The 22124-nt window shown below is 39.8% G+C and overlaps 1 protein-coding gene across 1 annotated transcript; it reads right to left on the bottom strand.

Moving 5' to 3' along the window:
• Positions 1–10970: 10970 nt before the first annotated feature.
• Positions 10971–12665, bottom strand: LOC127680291 (Kruppel-like factor 18). The gene has a single exon (XM_052175800.1). It carries the CDS (start codon positions 12663–12665, stop codon positions 10971–10973), a length of 1695 nt encoding a protein of 564 aa, XP_052031760.1.
• Positions 12666–22124: the final 9459 nt, after the last annotated feature.

The following is a 22124-nucleotide window of genomic DNA, read 5'->3' as shown; positions in this document are numbered from 1 at the left end:
CAGCAGGAGCCTTCATGTGTCTGCTTCAGGGTCTGAACAGCCTGGTCAACAGCACCCTGTCTCAAGGCAGTGCAGGAGGTAAGCTGTGCACCAGAGGCCACCTGGGAAGGGGCAGCTTGCACTGGTGAATCCAGCATTGACAAGACAAACTAACACCAGTGAGAACTAGATGGCAAAAGGCAAACACATGAATGTCACTAACAGAAATCAAGGCAATATGGCAACATCTGAACCCAATTCTCCTTTACCAGCATGTCCTGGATACCCCATCACACCAGTAAAACAAGATTTGGATTTAAAATCAGTGGTCATGATGCTGGTACAGGAACACATGAAGGGCATACTTAAAGAAATTCAGAAGAAAATGGATCAAAAGTTAGAAGCCCTTGCAAGGGAAACACAAAAATCATTGAAAGAAATCCAGGAGAGTACAAAAGCCCATAATGAGGAAACACAAAACACACTTAAAGAAACACAGGAGAACTTTGGTCAACAGGCTGAGGTCATGAAAGAGGAAACACAAAAATCTCTTAAAGAATTACAGAAAAGCACAAACAAGCAAGTGAAGGAGCTAAGCAAAACCATCCAGGATCTAAAATCAGAAGTAGAAACAACTAAGAAAACTCAAAGGGAGACAACTTTGGAGATAGAAAGCCTTGGGAAGAAATCAGTGGACATAGATGCAAATATCAACAACAGAATACAAGGGATAGAAGAAAGAATCTCAGATGCTGAAGATACCATAGAAACCATGGACTCAAAGCAAAAAGCTTGTAACCCAAAATATCCAGGAAATCCAGGACACAATGAGAAGACCAAACCTAAGGATTATAGGCATAGATGAGAGTGAAGATTTACAACTTAAAGGGCCAGCAAATATCTTCAATATAATTATGGAAGAAAACTTCCCTAACCCTAAGAGAGAGATGCCCATGAATATACAAGAAGCCTACAGAACTCCAAACAGACTGGACCAGAACAGAAATACTTCCCGTCACATAATAATTAAAACACCAAATGTACTAAACAAAGAAAGAATATTAAAGGCAGTAAGAGAAAAAGGCCAAGTAACATATAAAGGAAGACCTATCACAATCACAGCAGACTTTTCACCTGAGACTATGAAGGGTAGAAGATCCTGGGCTGATCGCATTCAGACACTAAGAGAACACAAATGCCAACCAAAACTACTATATCCAGCAAAACTCTCAATCACCTTAGATGGAGAAACTAAGATATTCCATGACAAAACCAAGTTTACCCAATATCTATCCACAAACCCAGCCCTACAAAGGATAATAGGAGGAAAACACCAATACAAGGAGGGAAACGTCACCCTGGAAAAAGCAAGATAGTAACCTTTCATCAAACCCAAAAGAAGTTAACCAATCAAATTTAAAAAATAACGTCAAAAATGACAGGAAGTAACAATCACTATTCCTTAATATGTCTTAACATCAATGGACTCAATGCCCCAATAAAAACACATAGACTAACTGACTGGATACGTAAACAGGACCCTACATTTTGCTGCTTACAGGAAACACACCTAAGGGTCAAAGACAAACACTACCTTAGAGTAAAAGGCTGGAAGACAATTTTACAAGCAAATGGTCTCAGGAAACAAGCTGGAGTAGCCATTTTAATATCAGATAAAATTGACTTTCAACCCAAAGTCATCAAAAGAGACTCTGAGGGACACTTCTTGCTGGTCAAAGGAAAAATACAGCAATAAGAACTCTCAATCCTGAACATCTATGCTCCAAATGCCAGGCCACCCTTTTTCGTAAAAGAAACAATATTAAAGCTCAAAGCACACATTGCACCTAACACAATAATTGTGGGTGACTTCAACACTGCACTTTCCTCAATGGATGGATCAGGAAAACAGAAAATAAACAGGGACACAATGAAACTAATTGAAGCTTTGGACCAATTAGATTTATATATATATATAATTCTATCCTAAAGCAAAAGAATATAACTTTTTCTCAGCACCTCATGGTACCTTCTCCAAAATCGACCATATAATTGGTCACAAGACAGACCTCAACAAATATAAGATCGAACTAATCCCATGCCTCCTATCAGATCACTATGGAGTAAAAGTGGTCTTCAATAGCAACAAAAACAACAGAAATCCCACATACACGTGGAAATTGAACAATATTCTACTCAATGATACCTTGGTCAAGGAAGAAATAAAGAAAGAAATTAAAGACTATATAGAACACCTTGAAAATGAACACACAACATACCCAAATCTATGGGACACAATGAAAGCCGTGCTAAGAGGAAAACTCATAGCACTGAGTGCCTCCAAAAAGAAAATGGAGAGAGCATACATTACCAGCTTAATGACACACCTGAAAGCCCTGGAACAAAAAGAAGCTATTTCACCCAGGAGGAATAGAGGGCAGAAAATCATCAAACTCAGGGCTGAAATCAATCAAGTAGAAACAAAGAGAACCATACAAAGAATCAACAAAACCAGGAGCTGGTTCTTTGAGAAAATCAACCAGATAGATAAACCCTTAGCCAGACTGACCAAAGGGCACAGACAAAGTCTCCAAATTAACAAACTTAGAAATGAAAAGGGAGATATAACAATGGAAACTGAGGAAATCCAAAAAATCATCAGATCCTACTACAAGAGCCTGTACTCAACACAACTGGAGAATCTGGAGGAAATGGACAATTTCCTTGACAGATACCAAATACCAAAATTAAATCAGGACCAAATAGATCATCTAAACAGTCCCATAATGCCTAAAGAAATAGAAGGAATCATAGAAAGTCTTCCAACCAAGAAAAGCACAGGACCAGATGGTTTCAGTGCAGAATTCTCTCAGACATTCAAAGAAGAGTTAACACCAATACTCTTCAAATTATTCCACAAAATAGAAACAGAAGGAACACTACCCAATTCCTTCTATGAAGCCATAATTACGCTGATACCAAAACCACACAGAGATCCAACAAAGAAAGAGAACTTCAGACCAATTTCCCTTATGAACATCGATGCAAAAATACTCAATAAAATTCTTGCCAACCGAATCCAAGAACACATCAAACGATCATCCACCATGGTAGGCTTTGTCCCGGGAATGCAGGGTTGGTTCAATATACGGAAATCCATCTATGCAATCCACTACATAAACAAACTCAGAGAAAAAAACCACATGGTAATTTCATTGGATGCTGAAAAAGCATTTGACAAAATTCAGCATCCTTTCATGCTTAAAGTCTTGGAAAGAACAGGACTTCAAGGCCCATATCTAAACATAGTAAAAGCAATATACAGCAAACCGGTAGCCAGCATCAAACTAAATGGAGAGAAACTTGAAGCGATCCCACTAAAATCAGGGACTAGACAGGGCTGCCCCCTTTCTCCTTGTCTTTCCAATATTGTACTTGAGGTACTAGCTCAGGCAATTCGACAACATAAGGAGGTCAAAGTGATACAAATTGGAAAGGAAGATGTCAACCTATCATTATTTGCAGATGACATGATAGTGTACCTAAGTGACCCAAAAAATTCCACTAGAGAACTCCTACAGCTGATAAAAAAAACTTCAGCAAAATGGCAGGTTATAAAATCAACTCAAGCAAATCAGTGGCCTTCCTATACTCAAAGGATAAGCAGGCTGAGAAAGAAATTAGGGAAATGACCCCCTTCACAATAGCCACAAACAGTATAAAGTATCTTGGGGTGACTCTTACCAAACATGTGAAAGATCTGTATGACAAGAACTTCAAGACTCTGAAGAAGGAAATGGAAGAAGACCTCAAAAAATGGGAAAACCTCCCATGCTCATGGATCGGTAGAAACAATATAAGTAAAATGGCCATTTTGCCAAAAGCAATCTACAGATTCAATGCAATACCCATCAAAATCCCAACTCAATTCTTCACAGAGTTAGAAAGAGCAATTATCAAATTCATCTGGAATAACAAAAAACCCAGGATAGTTAAAACTATTCTCAGCAACAAAGGAAAGTCTGAGGGAATCAGTATCCCTGACCTCAAGCAATACTACAGAGCAATAGTGTTAAAAACTGCATGGTATTGGTACAGTGACAGGCAGGAGGATCAATGGAACAGGATTGAAGATCCAAAAATAAACCCACACACCTATGGCCACTTGATCCTCGACAAAGAGGCTGAAAACATCCAATGGAAAACAGATAGCCTTTTCAACAAATGGTGCTGGTTCAACTGGAGGTCAGCATGCAGAAGAATGTGAATTGATCTATCCTTGTCTCCTGTACTAAGCTCAAATCCAAATGGATCAAGGACCTCCACATAAAGCCAGATACTCTAAAGCTAATAGAAAAGAAAATGGGGCAGACCCTTGAGAACATGGGTACAGGGAAAAAGTTTCTGAAGTGAACACCAATAGAGTATGCTCTAAGAGCAAGAATTGACAAATGGGACCTCATAAAATTACAGAGTTTCTGTAAGGCAAAGGACACCATCAAGAGGACAAATCGGCAACCAACAAATTGGGAAAAGATCTTCACCAATCCTACATCAGATAGAGGCCTAATATCCAATATATATAAAGAACTCAAGAAGGTAGAGTCCAGAAAACCAAACAAGCCTATTAAAAAATGGGGTACACAGTTAAACAAAGAATTCTCACCTGAAGAACTTCGGATGGAAGAGAAGCATCTTAAAAAAATGCTCAATTTCATTAATCATTAGGGAAATGCAAATCAAAACAACCCTGAGATTTCACCTTACACCAGTCAGAATGGCTAAGATTAAAAATTCAGGAGACAACAGGTGTTGGAGAGGGTATGGAGAAAGAGGAACACTCCTCCACTGCAGGTGGGGTTTCAAATTGGTACAACCACTCTGGAAATCAGTCTGGCGGTTCCCCTGAAAACTGGGCACCTGACTTCCAGAAGATCCTCCTATACCACTCCTGGGCATATACCCAGAGGATTCCCCACCATGTAATAAGGATACATGTTCATAGCAGCCCTATTTATAATTGCCAGATGCTGGAAAGAACCCAGGTATCCCTCAACAGAAGAGTGGATGCAAAAATGTGGTATATCTACACAATGGAGTACTATTCAGCCATTAGAAACAATGAATTCATGAAATTCTTAGGCAAATGGATGGAGCTAGAGAACATCATACTAAGTGAGGTAACCTAGACTCAAAAGGTGAATCATGGTATGCACTCACTAATAAGTGGATATTAACCTAGAAAACTGGAATACCAAAAACATAATCTATACATCAAATGAGGTACAAGAAGGAAGGAAGAGTGGCCCCTTGTTCTGGAAAGACTCAGTGAACAGTATTCAGCAAAACCAGAACGGGAAAGTGGGAAGGGTTGGGTGGGAGGACAGGGGGAGAGAAGGGGGCTTACGGGACTTTCCGGGAGTAGGGGGGCTAGAAAAGGAGAAATCATTTGAAATGTAAATGAAAAATATATCGAATAAAAAAAATTTTAAACAAAAAAAAAAAAACAGGAAAAAAAAACCAAAAAAAAAAATTTTTTTTAATGACTGCTGATATTTCGTTAGTGATTATGGGCCTATTTTGAAGATTTGTATGATCCTGATTTAACTTTGTTACCTGGAATCTGTCTAGAAAAGTTTCCATTTCATCCAGATTTTCTAATTTTGTTGAATATAGGATTTTATTGTAGGTTCTGATGATATTTTGAATTTCCTCAGTTTCTATTGTTATCTCCTCCTTCATTTCTTATTTGGTTAATTTGGATACTGTCTCTGTGCCTTTTAGTTAGTCTGGCTAAGGGTTTATCTATCTTTTTGATTTTCTCTAAGAGCCAATTCCTGGTCTTGTTCATTCTTTCTATAGTTCTATTTGTTTCAACTTCATTGATGTTAGCCCTAAGTTTGATGACTTCCTGCCTTCTACTCCTCTTGGGTGTATAAGGTTCTTTCTGTTTTAAAGCTTTCAGGTGTGCTGTTCAGATTCTAGTGTATGCGCTCTCCAGCTTCTTTTTGGAAGCACTTGGTACTATGAGTTTTCCTCTTAGCACTGCATTCATTGTGTCCCCTAAATTTGGGTATGTTGTGCTTTCATTTTCATTAAATTCTAAAAAGTCTTTAATTTCTTTATTTCTTCCATGACCAAGTTATTATCGAGTCTTACTTTTATGATGTGTTGGTGTATCCTGGAATCACTGTGGTGGAAAAAAATGGGTTCTGATACTTTGCATATGCCAAGTAGCTTTGGGTTCTGTTGCTTATGTTCATGTACTTGCCTCTTGCCAACTAGTTATCCCTGGTGTTAGTTGTTCTTTCTCTCTCTGCCTGTGGCTTGTCCCTCCCACAAGCCTGTGTGTCAGAAATCCTGGGATACCAGTTCCTCTAGGAAGCATTTGGATAATGATAATAATATCCCACTTGCTGGTGACCCTTTCACCAAACACCCTTCCCATGATATCCCACTTCCCAGTAACCCCTCCACATTCTTGCCATCCCACATCTCCCGTCCCACACCCACTTCCGACCCCTTTGTGTCTGTGAAGGTGATATTACACCCACCTACATTCTTCCCAGCCTACTGCTGCAGTATACCCACACACTGAGGCATTAAATTTCCCCAGGTTCAAGGTCCTCTCCTCCCATTGCTGTCAGGCAAGTCCATGCTCTGCTACACATGTATCTGGTGCCATCTATACCTTCAAGTTCATTCCCTAGTAGATGGTCTAGACTCTGGGAGAACTGGGTAGTTATGCAAGCCTATATTGTTCTTCTAACAGGGTTGCAATCTCCCTCTGCTCCTCCTGTTCTGTCAGCTCCACCACCAGGTTCCCTGAGCTCAGTGTGATGGTTGGCTCCAAGCATCCATATCTGTATAGATCAGTTGCTGACCTGACCTCCCAAGGATCTATCATACTAGTTTACTGTCAGCAGGTGAGTCTTGACTGCAGGAGTGTTGGGTTTGTCATCTGCAGACATGGTGGATCCCCTGCTTGGGCAGTCCCAGGAAGGCCAGTCTTTCAAACCCTGTTCCTTTCCCCCTGTTCTTCCTTTGGACAGGAAAGGCTCCTGGTGGAAGGATGGGGTCACACAGGCATCTCAATATTTTTAACCCAGAAATGTTCCTATTGCCACTCTTTAAAGACTATTGTGAATAGGATTTATTTTCAATGTGTTTTGTTATTCGCTAAGAAGACTATTGTGTGGGGGTTTTATTTTTTGGTTTTATGTGTGTGTGTGTGTGTGTGTGTGTGTGTTGAATTTTATCTTGACAATTTGCAGAATGTGTTTAATAGCTGTAACATATTCTCTTTTTAGTATTTGTTTTTGTTTTGATGTTCAACATCAGTACATCATTTATTACTCCTTTTTCTTTCCTTCCTCAAATCTCTCTCATATATATTTTATGTCTTTCGAATTTATGTCCTCTTTTATTACATTAAGTGTTGCTACACACAGACATATGTATGTGTATGTTTGTGTGTGTGTGTGTGTGTTTGTGTGTATATATATATATATCCTGTTTGACCTGTGTGTTACTTTTATATGTTTTAGAAAATGAATATTTCATCATTTACTGTTTTTTTTTTACATACAAGAGTGATTTGTCTGTGTTAATGTGTGTATATTACATGCATTCAATGCCCAAGAAAGCTACAAGAGGGCTTTGGATTGCTTTGAACGGTAGATACAGGGGATGATGAGACATCCTATGCATTCTAGGAACAAACTCTATTCTTCTGCAAGAGCAGCAAATTCTCATAACCAGTGAATCATCTCTCTCTCCCTAGGTTTAAGAGTTTTCTTCTCAGGTGTTTACTGTCTTCTTTTTTTTTTTCCTTTTTTTGGGGGGGATATAAGTTTATGTTACCTGCAAATAGATATTATTTGACTTCTTCCCTCTTATTGTATTCCCTGTATCTCTTTTTCTTGCTTTATTACTCTAGCTAAGATTTGAAACTTTATATTTAACAGACTTAAGAGTTTTGCTATCTAGGAGCTCCTCAGGACTGGACCACCAACCAAAGAGTACACATGGAGGATCCCATGGCTCTGCCCACATAAGTGGCAGAAGATGGCCTTGTTGGACATAAGTGGAAGAAACAGCCCTTGTGCCTGAGAGATTTCATGCCCTAATATAGGGGAATGCCAGGGTAGAAAGGCAGTAGTGGGTGTGTGGGTGGTGGAGATGCAGGAGGAGGAGGGATGGGAGAGGGGTTCCAGAGAGGAGACCTGGAAAGGGTATGACATTTGAAATGTAAATAAAGAAAATATCCAGTGGAGGAAAAAAATGTTGTTGATATCATTACAAGACCAAGTTCCTCTCTGTGACATCAAGTCTCTGTAGCTGCATTGTTGGAATCACTTCTTCCCATCAAACCTATTCTGTTAGCCTGGCAGTTCTGGACAGGACACTAATATCTCTTATCTCAATGGCTTTGCATGTTCTGTTATTGTTGTTGTTGCCTGTTTTTTCATTGATTGCTTAAAGACTATATGGTGTTTTCCATCTACTATTACTAATAAATAATTACAATCTTTTTTCATATATAATTTGACAATCATTCATACCATTGTACTGTCAGAATTTCATGTAATTCTTTTACTTCAATGAATTTAGGGATATATTTTATTTTTTTTAATAGAGAAATTTAATAAATAAGTTATTAAATAAAAATAAATATTCAAGTAAGAAAACTCATCACAGATATAACAGCACTTTTATTAATTGCCTTATAATTAAAATACATTGAACTACACATATTTAAATTTTCATAATATACTTCATACTTTAAAACATTTTTAAATCTAAATATATTTTTAAGATATTCTTTTCCTCCTCTAACTCCTTCCAGATTCTATTCCTGTTCCTACCCACCCAACTTTTAAGTTCCTTCTCCAAAGAAAAAACAAAAAAATTAATGCACACACACACCAAAAAAAATCAAAAGCATCAAAAAAAAAAAAAAAACAAAACAAAGAAAACTAACCTGTAATTTAAAAAAAAAGCACACATGCAAAATCACATGTAACCCATTTTTGGTATGTCACCTACTTCTGAACATGAGGCCTTCCCTGCAGTGCTTGATCTGTCTGGTGTGACTCCACTGAAGAAAACAGATTGACCTCTTTTAGTGTGTCTAAATGAAATTTCAGTTGCTAACTTTTTCTCAGTAGTTAGATTTCCATTTATTTATTTATCAGTTTGGCAGTTCCTCTGAAAATTGGACATAGTAGTACCTGAGGACCCAGATATAACACTCCTGGGCCTATACCCAGAAGTTGCTCCAACATGTAATAAGGACACATGCTCCACTAGGTTCATAGCAGGTTTATTTATAACAGACAGAAGCTGGAAAGAGGCAGGATGTCCCTCAAGAGAGGAATGGATACAGAAAATGTGGTACCTTTAAACAATGGAGTACTACTTAGCTATTAAATCAATGTCTTCATGAAATTCTTAGGCAAATGGATGGAGCTAGAAAATAACATTCTGAGTGACTTAAACCAGTCAATCACTAAAAAACACATATGGTATGCTCACTGATAAGTGAATATTGCCCCAGAAGGCAGGAATACCCAAGATATAATAGAGACCACATGAAGTTCAAGAAGAAGGAAAACCAAAGTGTGGACACTTTGGTCCTTCTTAAAAGGGGTACAAAATACCTATGGGAGGAAATACAGAGACAGTGTGTAGCAGATTGAAGGAAAACCACCCAGAGACTGCCATACCTGGGGATCCATTCAATATACAATTACCAAACCCAGACACTATTGTGGATGCCAAGAAGTTCTAGCTGACAGGAGCCTGATATAGTTGTCTTCTGAGGGGTTCTGCCAGTGCCTGCCAAATACAGAGTGGATGCTCTTAGCGTACCATTGAACTGAGCACAGGCTTCCCAATGGAGGAGCTAGAGAAAGGACCCTAGGAGCTGATGGGGTTTACAGCCCCATAGGAGGAACAAAAACTAGAACAAATCAGGACTCCCCGAGCTCCTAGGGATTTAGCCACCAACCACAGAGTACACATGGAGGGACCAATGGCCCCAGTTGCATATGTAGCAGAGGATGGGGTGGTCAGGTGTCAATGAGAGGAAAAGTCCTTGCACATGTGGAAAAGTGAGGGAAAAAGAGGGAAAAAGTGGAAAGGGGATAACATTTGAAATGTAAATAAAGTAAATATCTAATAAAAATTTAAACAATAAATACAAAAGAAAAACCAAAAGTCTCACAGGCCCTGCCACTGCTCTATCTGAGGAATTAATTTCTAATTTGTTGTTTTGTCCACTGGAATGTGTAAAATGGAGCATTACCCAGAATATAGTCTATCTTTAGGATTTTCAAGTTGGGTGGAGGAAAGTTGTGTGTTTGTTTTGTTTTTGTATTTGCCATTGTATATGATGATACATGAGTGTGGTTTTAATTTGAGATTTTGCATTGGGCAAGCACAATGACTCTTCTTCACTTGTCTGAATTCACCTAAATTTCTTCAGGGAAATATCTCCACATCTAGTTCAATTGGACTGTTGGATTTTCATAATATTGAGATTTTTCACTTCCTTTGTCACACATGTGTTTTGTGAATATTTGAGTTGGAGGCAGCATGTTTATCACTTTTAGTGATTTTCAAGCAAACATTTTTTGAACACACTGAAGTTATTATGTCTTCCTATTATGAACATGGCATTTGATTTCAAATTCAGGAATGTGAATTGAGACAATGAAAAGTTCCCTACTTTTTAAAGTATTTATAATTTTATGTTTAATTGATAATAAAATTTCATTGTATACAATTTTGATTCAGGCTAGCTACACGTTTGTCATTACATCTCTGCTTTCCTTGAAAAAAAATCTGCTGGGAATATTTGAGTGAGTCCATTGCTGGGGCCCACTATTATCCCCAAAGTACTTGATTAGTGGTCAGGTATGGTGACTGAGAAGAAGGAAGAAATATGTTAGTGTAATATGATATGGTATAAGGAGGGGAGTGGGCATTCAGGTTGCAGTGATGGATGATGTTTGAAGATGGCTCCTCTGATGCTTTTTGAGATAATCAGGTCTGGAATAGCTTTTGTTGCACATGTCACAGGGGTAGGGCCTCTCCCAACTGTGCTTTTGTTTGTGTCTCTTGAGATCTCCTGAGCGGAAGAATTTCCATTTGCACCCAGGCTCATCACAGGCATAATCCTTCTGACCTGTGTGTTTCTTCATGTGGTTTTTGAGGTGGTGAGACTTTTTGTATGATTTCTGGCAATCCTTGTAGGTACAGGAGAAGCTCTTCAAAGGATGAGGGTTCTTCCGGGACACTGGCCTCTTGGTCTTGGTGTCTGACTTCATCTCTGGACGTTGTACCTGGACCAAACTGGAAGCTGAAGAATTTTCCTGAGGTTGTCTTTGGACCAAAGGGGAACTTGAAGGATAAGGGTTTTCATCCACATATGAGGCTTGGGGACTAAGTGAAGTCACCTGCCAATCAAGGCTTCCTTCCAGATTGGTTGTTCCATTCTGATTTGGGCAGACATTTTCATCAAAAGAGGTCTTTATCTGACCCAAATAGAATATCTCTTCAGAACTGGGACTTGTCTCTGAATGGCTAGCCAGGTTCTCTTCTGGACTGTAGGTTGTCCTCTGAGACCCATGAAAAGTGGTGTCAAAACTGGAAGTCTCTTTCTGAAACTCATAGAAAGCCTGGCCAGCAAATGAAATTGATGCCTGGTGATTCACAATCAAATCCTGGTCACATCTGTACCCTGATGTCTGATACCCAGAGAAGGAGTGCTCACAACTGAGGAGATTCTCCTGATCTTTGAAGACATTCTGAACACTGAAGGATTTCATTTGGTCATTTGTTTGGTCACAGTTAATTCTCATCTGAGGCTCAGAGAAAACCTGGTTTCCATTTGACAGTATCATCTGATTTCCATAGTATTCATTGTCAGCTACTGGGCTCTCCTGGTGATTCCCAAAACAATTCTGTTCAGAAAAGGATGTTATGATTTGATTGGGATAAAGGGCCTGTGTATAACTGGGTGATGTCATCTGATTCCCATAGAGAGTCAGATGCCCTCCATTCCTTGGTGTCATCTGATTGTAGTTGGTCTGGTTACCATGGAAAGGCATCTCATGTTCACCACTGAAAATCTGGTCATGTTTAGAAGCAAGGGAGTGATCTACATTTGGGTCCTGGAGAGCATGACTTCCTGAAAGCACCTTTTGATGATTACCAAAGTTAATCCTGGGATTCAAACACATGTCTGTATTTGTGAACAAGAGAGTCTTGTCAGAGTTCAGTGTCCTCTTCCAGTAGCCTTCATTGTAGAGAGTATCCCTGGTGTCAAGTTCTGCTCTCTTCTGGGAATGAGAGAGGCATGTCTTCGGGGTGCTGTTGAGCTGCATGTGCTGAGGGCCTGCAGGGGAGATTTTCTGCTCAGCAGACACAACTTGCTGGTACCAAAAAGAGGTCTCACTTGGCTCTCCAAACAGGAAATCATTGGCTTCTTCCAGGTGTGCTGTTGAACTCAGAGTACAGGCTGCATCTTGGTTGCTACAGGATGTTGATGCCATCACTATTTGTTTCCAGGTAGGGATATCTGAGCTCTGACCTGAAATAAGCTGGCTGGACTCCATAGGGGAAGGTTGGGTATTCCAGGATCCTGGCTGGGAAGCAACTGTGTTTTCTGCCATCTCCATATAGGCTTCACAAAAGGTGTAGGAACTCTCCATGTTCTTACACTGTTGGGAAAAGGAGAACACTGGGCTGAACTAGATATGCCACTGTGAGAGCTTAAAGTCCTTGAGAATACACACATTCAGTGGACAGACAGAAGTTACATGGTAGAAAGAAGGCAGAGAATGTGTGCTGGATGCCAGGGCATCACACGTTCTTTGGTTCTGATGAATGTGGAATGGTCAAGTAAAATTCAACTCTATTGCTCTGAGGTCTCCTTGTGTAAAGCTCATCCTGAGGTGGTCAGAAGTTATGATTCTATGATTTGGTAGACCATACCTTTCAGTGGGTAGGGCCTCATATCTAGAGAGCTTGTTTAAACATTTCATCCCAGGCTCATAGAACTCAGAAGGTGCTCCCAGCTAACCAGCCTCTTAGGTTCTTGTGTGTTAGCTTGCCTACTACCATTTACTTAATGGCCAATGCGCACCTTCAATATTGTACTCATCCATCTTGGAAGAGAATGTGGTATAGGATTTTTGGGGGCAATTGTGGTGGGTTTGTAAAGCAGTAGTAGAATTCATGTGAGGGTTGTTTTGGATGAAGATTGTAAATTAATATAATATTGTATGGTGTTGTTGAAACCTCTTGCAATGGAGAGTTATAGTGCATATGATGGTAATCTCAATAATGGGAATCTCAATACATGACCTGGTGTGGCCAATTTTGAATCCAGGCAAGTCTCCCTGAGGAAGGAATCTGCTGCATTCTCTAGTATTCTTCTTCTATGGGGTCCCATCAAGTTACTCAAATAATATAGACTAATGCAAAGAGACAGGTTCACTGTCAGCATACTGACAATAGGACCACATTGTCTAGGATTATATCCACACAGCTCACGGAACCTGGTCTAAGGATGGACAAAATGAAAGAAAAATCTAATTTTAAATTTAAAAAATGGAGTGATGAAATCAAATATTTAAGAAAGAAAGAAACAAAGAAACAAAGAAAGGAGAGAAAGAGAAAAAGTGAAAGAAAAATAAAAATCATATCATCATCATAATTATCATCTTCATCATTACCATCAATATGATTTGTCACAACATGTAGATTGAAAAAATAAGTGTAAAGTTTGGATGGATAGGTATACTTTTGAAATTAATTCAGGAACTTGTAATACATGAAATTAAAACTTGGCAACTGCTAGTACAATCTTTCACCTTTTCATCAATTAGAAAATGCTCTAAAAAGTATCCTCTGGTGTTTTGTGATGGTATCTTTACAAAAGCATCACTGATTAAAACACTTATTAGGTGTTCTGCTCAACATCCAGCCCTCTCCCAGGAAACTGGGAACCTCCTCCCACCAAGAAGATACCAAGATATTACAAGGCAACTCGTTTTTTTAAAAGTCTTTTACTACTTCAATCTAGTCTCAAAATGAGAATTCTTTTGCCTCTAACTTGCAGAGATGGAAAATATTTGCCTGAAAACTGGCTTAGGTCTCTATTTCTTAACATTATCATATAACATAGCTGCAGGGTACTCTCTACTTGATACCATTCAACATCCCTCAGTTTTAAAATATTTTATATTTTTTAAATTTATAAATTTATAAATAAAAAATTCTATATTTTTGTTTATGATTATTAAATAATAATAAAAATTATGGGAAGAGAATAAAATCATCCAAATATTGACTGAAACATGTGGCAAAATGTAGAAAGTTTCCTTGAAATCTTTTTCATAAGTCTAAGCAGGACAAAACTGGACTTTTCTTCATGCCCTAAGTAGTGACATAGTAGGTGGTAGGATTTACCCTGGTCTTTCTCAAAGGTAAATCTGAAGAATCAGGACAACTCTTGAGCTCTAGAAAGAGGCTCACACCTAAACCTAGTAAAAGCAAACCAGTATCCAAGATCAAACTAAACGGCGAGAAAATTGAAGCAATTTCAGCAAAATCAAGAATAAGTCATGCCTGCCCAGTCTCTCTCTATCTATTCAATATAGTATATATAGTATATATTCAATAAATAATTTAGAACACAGAGAACAAAATAACCCTATTAAAAATGGGGTACAGAGAGTAACAGAATTTTTAACTGAGGAATCTCAAATGGCCAAGAATCACCTAAAGAAATGTTCAATATCCTTAGTCATCAGTGAAATGCAAATCAAAACAACCCTGAGACTCCACATCTTACCAATCAGAATGGCTAAGATCAAAAACTAAAGTGATAGCAGATGCTGAAAAGGACTTGGAGAAAGAGAATCACTCCTCCATTGCTGTTGGGATCACAAGATGGTACAACAAACCTGGAAATCTGTCTGGCAGTTCCTCAAAAAATTGGAAATAGTACTACCTGAGGACCCAGCTATACAACTCCTTGGCATATACCCAAAAGATGCCCCAATATATAACAAGGATATATGATCCACTATGTTAATTACAGCATTATTTTTAATAGCTGCAAGCTGGAAACAATCCAGATATCCCTCAACAAAGAAATGGATACAGTGAATGTCATACATTGACACCATGGGGTTGTACTCAACAATGACTCCAGGAAATTCTCAGCGAAGTGGATGGAACTAAAAAATATTATCCTGAGTGAGGTAAACCAATCACAAAAGGACAAAAATGGTATGTAGTCTCTCATAAATTGAGAATTAGGCAAGGTGGTTGGCATTCTCAAGATTCAATTCCCAGGTCTTTTGAAGCTTTAATAGAAGGAAGACCAAAGCGTGAATAATTCAGTCTTTCTTAAAAGGGAGAATAAAATAATCAAGGGAGGTAGAGCATGTTAGGGATCTACGGAGAAAGAGAGAAACTAGAAGGGATATAAAGGGGGGCAGCATCAGGTTTGGGAAGAGACAGTAGACGTATAGATCTTCAGAATTTGAAGAGAGTTTATAGCAATGGAGGATGGAAAACATGCAGGAGCCACCAGAAAGTCTCAGAGGCCAGGGAAGCGAGGGGCTCCCAGGACCCAATGGGGATACTATTAACTGAAACACCGAAAAAAAGTATAGTAAGAAACTATAGAACCCATAACCAGAGGTCAAAACAACCTCCTATTGAGAGATGGACAACTTACCTATCAACAAAATTTAAACCCAAAAATTGTTCCTCTCCAATGCAAATCAAAACAACCCTGAGATTTCACCTTACCCCAGTCAGAGTGGCTAAGATTAAAAACTCAGGAGACAGCAGGTGTTGGCAAGGATGTGGAGAAAGAGGAATACTCCTCCACTGCTGGTGTGGTTGCAAATTCATAAAACCAGTCTGGAAATCACTCTGGCGGTTCCTCAGGAAACTGGACATGTCACTTCCGGAGGATCCTGCTATTCTACTCCTGGGCATATACCCAGAGGATTCCCCAGCAGGTAATAAGGATTCTTGTTCGACTTTGTTCATAACAGCCCTATTTATAGTAGCCAGAACCTGGAAAGAACCCAGGTATCCCTCAGCGGAAGAATGGATATAAAAAAGTGTGGTATATATACACAATGGAGCACTATTCAGCCATTAGAAACAATGAATTCATGAAATTCTTAAACAAATAAATGGAGCTGGAGAACATCATGCTAAGTGAGGTAACCCAGTCTCAAAAGATTAATAATGGTATGCACTCACAAATAAGTGGATATTAGCCTAGAAAATTGAAATACCCAAAACATAATCCACAAGTCAAATGATGTACAAGAAGAATGGAGGAGTGGACTAGTTCTGGAAAGACTCAGTGTAGCTGTATAGGGCAGAACCAGAACAGGGAATTGGAAAGGGGTGGATGGGAGATGAGGGGGAAGGAAGATGGCTTATGGGACTTTTGGAAGTGGGAGGCCAAAAAAGGGGCAATCATTTGAATTGTAATTAAATATATCAAATTAAAAAAAAGTAGCTAATGGATTTAAATAAACTTTTCTCCAAAAGAGGTCTTGGGGGGAAAAAAGGAAATAAAGGGACAAAGTGTTAATCAAAGACCACAGGAAAGGCCATCCAGAAACTGTGCTACCTGGGAATCCATACCATATGCAGTCACCAAATCCAGACACTATAGTGGATGCCAAGAAAGTGCTTGCTGACAGGAGCTTGATCTAGCTGTCTCCTGAGAGGATCTGCCAGAGCCTGACAAATACAGATGCTATTGCTAGCAGGGAACCATTGGAATGAACACAGGGACCCCAATGATGGAGTTAGAGAAAAGTTCCAAGGAGCCAAAGAAGTTTGCAACTGCATAGGCAAAACAACAATATCAATGAACCAGACCCTGCAGAGCTCCCAGGGACCAAAGCCCCAACCAGAGACTACACATGGAAGGGAGCCATGGCTCCATCTGCTTTTGTACCAAAAGATTGCCTGATTAAACAAACAAACAAACAAACAAACACACACACACAGAACAAAACAAAATACAAAAACAAAAACCCCCAGGCAATGACAGCACAGGGCTTTAATCCCAGCACTTTGGAGGCAGATGCAGGTGGATTTGTGAGTTCAAGGCTAGCCTGGTTTACAGAGTGAGTTCCAGGACAGCCAGTGCTATAAGATGAAACACTGCCCCCCCCCCAAAGAAAAGCAGAAGGGTCTTTATCCTCTGAAGGTTCTATGTCCCAAGTGTGGCAATGTTATGGGAGTGAGGAAGGAGTATTGGGTCCTTGGGGACAGCAACCTCATAGAAGGAGGGGGAAATAGAGGGGGAAGGGATGGCCTTTTTTGGAAGGGAAACAGGAAAGGCATAACATTTGAAACGTAAATAAATAAAATGTCCAATAAAAAACAAGTTATGGAATGCATCTATATATACATGTCATAAAGGGAATTTGTGGAAGTACTTACAGAGTGCAATACAACTAATCCAGCAGTGGTTACCTGAAGATAAAAACTTTAAGAGTCTTTTAGTTTTGCAGTCCCACTAGAGAGTCTCAGATGTTCTTTATAGGCTGCAAACTGGAAGCATTTGGCTCCAATGCCATTGTAGGGATGGATGTGTGAACAAGTTGAGGAGAAGCTGAAAAATGGGTAAATCTTCAGGCTTCCATGTCCTTATATACAACTCCAGCAGAAGGCGTGTCCAGGATTAAAGGTGTGTCATCCTGGCTTAGGATCTGGATTAAGGGTATATGTCTTCCACTCTCCAGCAGAAGGCGTGTCCAGGATTAAAGGTGTGTCATCCCGGCTTAGGATCTGGATTAAGGGTGTATGTTTTCCACCCTCCTTTCTTGCCTAGAAGTCATTAACAAAATTCAATCAGAAAATACCTCAGAGATGTGTCCTCCTGTGTTGATATTTGTTTTATCTAGATATTTTCAAGTGGCAACCAAGAGTACACATCACAACCTTGACCTCAGAAATATGTGGTTTCAGCTCCCTAGAAACATTAAAAGTAGAGTATACCCCAGCACATAATACTTTCATTTCTAATGATTACCATCAGATGGCTGCAATACTTCAGTATTCCAGTTTTCCCAAGTATACTTGCTAATGATCTCTTTCTTTGCTTAACCTCCTGTATTTGTCAGCATTCTCTAGAGGAGCAGAATTTTTTTTTTGAGACAGGGTTTCTCTGTATAGGCCAGGCTATCCTGGAACTTACTCTGCAGAGCAGGCTGGCCTTGAACTCAGAAATTGGCCTGATTCTTCCTCCTAGAGTGTAGGGATTACAGGTGTGCACCATCACCACCTGGCTAGAAGCAGAACTTATACAATGAGTCTTTCTATACATTTATAAAGGCAATGATTTGTTATAATGGCTTATAGGTTGTGCTAACCCTAAAACAACAATGGTTTCATGTGGTCAACTAGAGTAAGAATCTACTACTTGTTCAGTTGCAGAGGTTGAATGTCTCTGTTGATCAGTTTTCATGATTATGATCATTATTATTATTTAATCTTTATTTTAACAGTCCAGGCTTTATTCCCCTCCGGCTCTCCTTATCCCAGTCAGAGTGGCTAAGATTAAAAACTCAGGAGACAGCAGGTGTTGGCAAGGATGTGGAGAAAGAGGAACACTCCTCCACTGCTGGTGTGGTTGCAAATTGGTAAAACCAATCTGGAAATCATTCTGGCGGTTCCTCAGGAAACTGGACATGTCACTTCCGGAGGATCCTGCTGTACTACTCCTGGGCATATACCCAGAGGATTCCCCAGCAGGTAATAAGGATTCTTGTTCCACTTTGTTCATAGCAGCCCTATTTATAGTAGCCAGAACCTGGAAAGAACCCAGGTATCCCTCAACGGAAGAATGGATATAAAAAAATGTGGTATATATACACAATGGTGTACTATTCAGCCATTAGAAACAATGAATTCATGAAATTGTTAGACAAATGAATGGAGCTGGAGAACATCATACTAAGTGAGGTAACACAGTCTCAAAAGATTAATCATGGTATGCACTCACTAATAAGTGCATATAAGCCTAGAAAATTGAAATACCCAAAACATAATCCACACATCAAATGATGTACAAGAAGAAAGGAGGAGTGGACTGGTTCTGGAAAGACTCAGTGTAGCAATATAGGCAGAATCAGAACAGGGAAGTGGGAAGGTGTGGATGGGAGATCAGGGGGAGGGAAGATGGCTTATGGAACTTTTAGGAGTGGGAGGCCAGAAAAGGGGAAATCATTTGAATTGTAAATAAATATATGAAATAAAAAAAGTAGCTAATGGATTTAAATAAACTTTTCTTCAAAAGAGGTTTTGGGGAAAAAAAAAAACCAAAGGAAATAAAGGGACAAAGAGTTAATCAAAGACTATAGGATAGGCCATCCAGAAACTGCCCTACATGGGAATCCATACCATAGGCAGTCACCAAACCCAGACACTATAGTGGATGCCAGGAAGTGCTTGCTGACAGGAGCCTGATATAGCTGTCTCCTGAGAGGATCTGCCAGAGCCTGACAAATACAGATGCTGTTGCTAGCAGGGAACCATTGGACTGAACACAGGGACCCCAATGATGGAGTTAGAGAAAAGATCCAAGGAGCTGAAGAAATTTGCAACTGCATAGGCAAAACAACAATATCGGTGAACCAGACCCTGCAGAGCTCCCAGGGACTATATCCCCAATCAGAGACTACACATGGAAGGGAGCCATGGCTCCATCTGCTTTTGTACAAAAAGATTACCTGATTAAACACACACACACACACACACACACACACACACACACACAAAACAAAACAAAAAACAAAACCAAAAACCCCAGGCAGTGATAGCACATGCCTTTAATCCCAGCACTTTGGAGGCAGATGCAGGGGAATTTCTGAGTTCGAGGCTAGCCTGGTCTACAGAGTGAGTTCAAGGACAGCCAGTGCTGTACAGGGAAACACTGCCACCCCCTAAAGAAAAGCAGAAGGGCCTTTGTCCTCTGAAGGTTCTATGCCCCAAGTGTGGCAATGTTAGGGGAGTGAGGAGGGAGTATATGGGTCCTTGGGGAGAGCAACCTCATAGAAGTAGGGGGAATTAGAGGGGGAAGGGATGGAGTTTTTTGGAGGGGAAACCAGGAAAGGCATAACATTTGAAACGTAAATAAATAAAATGTCCAATAAAAACAAGTTATGGAATGCATCTTTATATACATGCCATAAAGGGAACTTTTTATAAGTACTTTCAGAGTGCAGTCCTACTAATCCAGCAGTGGTTACCTGAAGATAAAAACTTTAAGAGTCTTTTAGTTTTGCAGTCCCACTAGAAAGTCTCAGATGTTCTCTATAGGCTGCAAACTGGAAGCATTTGTCTCCAATGCCAGTGTAGGGATGGATGTGTGAACAAGTTGAGGAGAAGCTGAAAAATGGGTAAATCTTCATGCTTCCATGTCCTTATACACACCTCCAGCAGAAGGCGTGTCCAGGATTAAAGGTGTGTCATCCTGGTTTAGGATCTGGACTAAGGGTGTATGTCCCATCCAGCAGAAGGCATGTTCCAGATTAAAGGTGTGTCATTCTGGCTTAGGATCTGGATTAAGGGTATACGACTTCCACCCTCCAGCAGAAGGCATGTCCAGGATTAAAGGTGTGTCATCATTGTTTAGGAACTGGATTAAATGTGTAGGTCTTCCACCGTCCTGTTCTTGCCTAGAAGTCATTAACAAAATTCAATCAGAAAATATCTCAGAGATATGTCTTCCTGTGTTGATATTTGTTTTATCTAGATATTTTCAAGTGGTAACCAAGAGTATACATCAGAAACTTGACCTCAGAAAAATGTGTTTTCAGCTCCCTAGAAACATTAAAAGTAGCGTATACCCCAGCGCGTAATACTTTCATTTCTGATGATTACCATCAGATGGCTGCAATACCTCAGTATTCCAGTATTCCCAAGTATAGTTGCTAATGATCTCTTTCTTTGCCTTACCTCCTGTATTTGTCAGGGTTCTCTAGAGGAGCAGAACTTGTATTTTTTTTTTGTTGTTGTTGTTGTTGTTTGGTTGGTTTTTTTTGTTGTTTTGTTTTGGTTTGGTTTGGTTTTGATTTTTTTTTTTTTGAGGCTGGGTTTCTCTGTATAGCCCTGGCTATCCTGGAACTGACTCTGCAGAGCAGGCTGGCCTTGAACTCAGAAATTGGCCTGATTTTTCCTCCTAGAGTGTTGGGATGACAGGTATGCACCACCACCACCCAGCTAGAAGCAGAACTTATACAATGAGTGTTTCTATACATTTATAGAGGCAATGATTTGTTATAATGGCTTATAGGTTGTGCTAACCCTAAAACAACAATGGCTCCATGTGGTCTACAAGAGTAAGAATCTACTACTTGTCCAGTTGCAGAGGTTGAATGTCTCAGTTGATCAGTTTTTATGATTATGATCATTATTATTATTTAATCTTTATTTCAACAGTCCAGGCTTTATTCCCCTCCAGCTCTACCCACTGATTATTCCACGTACCAAATCTCCCACCTGCTCCTGTCTCTAAGAGGATGACCCCATACTACCACATAAGACCTCCCCACACTCTGGGGTTCCAAATCTGTCAAGAGAGAGTTACAACTTCTCTGATTGAGTCCAGATCTGGCAGTCCTCTGCTGAATATATGTTGGGGGCCTCCTATCAGCCGGTTAATGCTCCCTAGTTGGTGGCCTCATATGGGATCAGGCTCTGCCACAGCTTCTTGCAGCTACTTCCTAATTCCATCACAGGGATCACCAGCTTCTGTAGGTTGGTTGAAGGTAACTATCTGCATCTGACTCAGCTGCTTGTTGGGCCTTTCAGAAGACACTCAGGATAGGCGCCCCTATTTGTAAGCCCACCAGTATTAGTGTCAGGACTTGGGGTGTTCCCCTGAGCTGGATCAGAATTTGAGCTTATTACTAGAACTCTTTTGCTCAGTCATTTCCCCATTTCTGTCCTTGTAATTCTTTCAGATAGGAACAATTCAGCGAGAGAGCATTTGACTGGGGATGGCAACCACATTCCTCCACTTGATGCCATGTCTTTCTTCAGGAGGTCAACTCTAGAATTTTCTTCTCCCTACTTATGGG

Source organism: Apodemus sylvaticus, chromosome 3 (genome assembly GCF_947179515.1).
Source record: "Apodemus sylvaticus chromosome 3, mApoSyl1.1, whole genome shotgun sequence".
Lineage (NCBI taxonomy): Eukaryota > Metazoa > Chordata > Mammalia > Rodentia > Muridae > Apodemus > Apodemus sylvaticus.
The sequence above is the reverse complement of the archived record's forward strand: the minus strand, read 5'-3'. Positions and strand labels throughout refer to the sequence as shown.

Bases quoted from the DNA above. Each gene is read 5' to 3' on its own strand.
- LOC127680291 (XM_052175800.1), bottom strand. From the start codon at position 12,665: ATGGAGATGGCAGAAAACACAGTTGCTTCCCAGCCAGGATCCTGGAAT.